Source organism: Oryzias melastigma, linkage group LG20 (genome assembly GCF_002922805.2).
Source record: "Oryzias melastigma strain HK-1 linkage group LG20, ASM292280v2, whole genome shotgun sequence".
Lineage (NCBI taxonomy): Eukaryota > Metazoa > Chordata > Actinopteri > Beloniformes > Adrianichthyidae > Oryzias > Oryzias melastigma.
Window position 1 is genome coordinate 22,080,320 of NC_050531.1, and position 3,096 is coordinate 22,083,415.

General features: G+C 36.4%; 1 protein-coding gene across 1 annotated transcript in view; it reads right to left on the reverse strand.

The window, feature by feature from the left end:
- The window catches only part of LOC112151129 (neurofibromin), an 88,757-nt gene that overhangs the window by 68,431 nt on the left and 17,230 nt on the right, over positions 1-3,096 (reverse strand). Inside the window, exon 6 of the mRNA XM_036217533.1 lies at positions 482-588. Within this exon, the coding sequence (XP_036073426.1) occupies positions 482-588 (107 nt within the window). The remainder of the gene's footprint in view (positions 1-481; positions 589-3,096) is intronic.

Below are 3,096 nucleotides of genomic sequence, written 5' to 3' on the forward strand. Positions count from 1 at the left end.
ATGTGAACCTCAGACATCAATTTATACATTTAACTAATCTAAATTAAATAAATGCTAATGAAGTAATCCCTACTTTAAAAAAATACTATTTTTTTTTCAATGTATTTATTTTTGTTCTTTTTCTCCTCTTTGTCCTCAGCAGTCTTACACTGCTGGGTTTTGTTATTTTAGTTTGGGGTTGGATCTTGGTAGTCTTAGTTTGCGGGCTTTGTTTATTTGTTTTCTTTAGGTGGTTTTGGTTATGCAGATATTATCAGGAGCTGCTGACTCTGATGGTCGACATGTCTGGATCAGCAGTCTCCATGACTTATTTTATACCCTAAGGAGCCACCATGGAGAGATGAAAGAGACACATGTGGATCTGGTTGCAGACCCCTGGACTCAGAGATGAGAGTGAGACCAAAGAAGAGGAGGAAAGGAGCAGCTCATCTCCACGTCGAGATGACATTTAGATTCTCCGAACACCAGAGCAGAGATGCACCTTGCAGCAGCTTCTTCAGCTTTGAGCAGTCCACATTGATGTACTGCATCAGCTCGATGTCATGAACGTCCACGTTGTCCTCCGAGCACACGGTCAGCTCCTGCAGCCTGCAGAGACGCACAGACACCACATCAAGTCATGCAGGACCACACAGACAAACAGCTAGGGCTGGGGATCACCAATACTTTCCAGAATCAATCAGATTCACCAGAGCCTGAATCAATTCCATTCTATTTACAGATTTAGACACATTTGTTTAGAAATACATTAATAAACATTATATGTTTTGAAGATTTTCAAATTAATCTGATCCAGTTCACATACTGTAAAAGGTATCAGTGAAATAATGAGATTGTTAATATCATACAGTGTTACATGGATGCTCAAACAGAGAAGCTCCAGCAATTGTTCTCCTTCTCCTGGAGGACGTTTCAGTTTGACCACTAGGTGGCGATCACGCTATAGCATTACACCTTATTCCAGAAGAAGAAGAAAGAAAGAGCAAAAAACAATGTTTTAGACCACAAACGGTTACTTTAAAAATTATTCACTTAGAACAGTTTGTAAAATTCATGCCTGTGAGTTTATAAAGATGTTCATTTAGTCAGCAATGTATGTTTAGGTCTAGCGAGCGTTAGCATCAGTCGTCCAATGGGAGATTCTATTATACGTTAGCATCAACAGTGTTCCTACACGTTTCTTCAAGCTAAATTTAAGCCTTTTCAAGACCTTTTCAAGACCTTACTTTTGAAAAATTAAGACCAATTTCTTGGCCTAATTCCCAGCCCCATGAACGAAGAAAAAACTAAGTCCTTGTAAGTAACAGGGTAATGTAATTAATTACAGTTCAAATTCCAGTAATTAAAAATAACAATTATGGACTACAGAAACCTTCTTTACACACAATCTGAGGCAGTGAAACCATCGGTGACTAATAAACCAGATTTGTGAAAACAGTTTGCTCTGATGTTGTCTTTTGGTTAAATCAAACAAAACAGATACTAATAAAAAAATAAATAAAAGTACTGATCCATGTGAACTAATCCAGAGTTTGAGATTGATAAACGTAAGATTAAGAAACCATAAACATGGACACATTCGTACAGGCATCCAGCAACTGGAGATATCTGAATATAGTAAAGTAAGTAATTTTTATTTATATAGCACCTTTTGCAGACAAAAGTCACAAGGTGCTTCACAAGTTAAAAGCATGAAAACAAATACTTTAAAAGGTAAAAAACATAAAAGACAAAGCTGGTTAAAAAGATAAAACCTCACAAGCTTAGAGACATAAAAGACAAGAGCAAGCACCACACAAAACAATCAATATAAGCATATTTAAAAACAAATTCAGTTAAAATCCTGAGCAAAATAAAAGGTTTTAAGATGGCTTTTAAAAGAGTCAACAGAGTTTAGGGAACGCAGGGAGAGAGGGAGCTGATTCCAGAGGCAAGGAGCAACAGCTTGGAAAGATCTGTCCAGTTTGTTGAAAACCAAAGCAAATATTAATTGATTGTTGTCCTGAAGAATGTAGAGAATGCACCTGCTTTCTCATTTTCTTCTCTTTCTTCTCTAATTTCAGCTTGTACATCTTCATCCTCACTCGCAATCTTCCTCTGGAAAAATCTTTCCTGAAATGTTCTTTTTTCAAGGAATTTTACTGATAAAAATGTATTTATTTGCTGCAAGTTTCACTTCTATCATTGCATTATAGTTTTATCTTTAACTTTAAATCACATTTCAGAAGCTATGAATCATGGATTGGATTTTTTTTGTCCTGTTGCAAACTAACCAACAAACACAAATGAACCAGCCTCCAACTTGCATAGAAATATGCCTACTAGACTGTGAATGATTTGACTGTCCCCAGAGAGCAAATCAAACGTACCCCATATGATGCACATGTGTGATGTGTTTGTTTACGGAAGAGGCAGAATTAGCAGAAAATCTTAGAGGAGAGAGGGGCAGAAATCCCATTTCGTAGCCATGATAAGACATTAAAAACAGAGACACCAAAAATGATGAGATAAAGTTGGTCTGGTTCAAATTTTTAGCATCATCAGCCTGTAGCTGCTTTTATTTGAGAGTTAAAGCAGCAAATGCTGGACACACAGCGATGCGTACTTCCACCACATCTTACGCAGGCCTCCAAATGAACTTTTCTGGTTACTAGCTAGGGTGGCTGGCTATATTCGAAGTCTACCAGCCAAATCTAATCTCTACTAGCCAAATGTTTCTATAGAAAAATAATTTATGCAGTTCCAAGCAAAACATTTCCTTTATTTATTTTCAGTCAATTACTATTGTCTCGCAAAATAACACTAATAATAATTGAAAATGTTTTGTGTCAAGGCAGCAAAGTTTGTGGATGACCTAAAGGATGCTCACAGATGTTGTCAATTTTGTGCATCCCAGTATGTTTTTTAAGATATTTAAAAAAAAATATATATATAATTATTTATGAAAGCGTCTTGCATTGAATTAAAAAATAAGACTACGCTTTTTTAATGCAATATGTTTCTATAAAGATCTTCTTCTTTTCCTTTGGCTTTTCCCTTCAGGGGTCGCCACAGCGAATCAGTTTCCTCCATCTAAGCCTGTCTTCAGCATCCTCC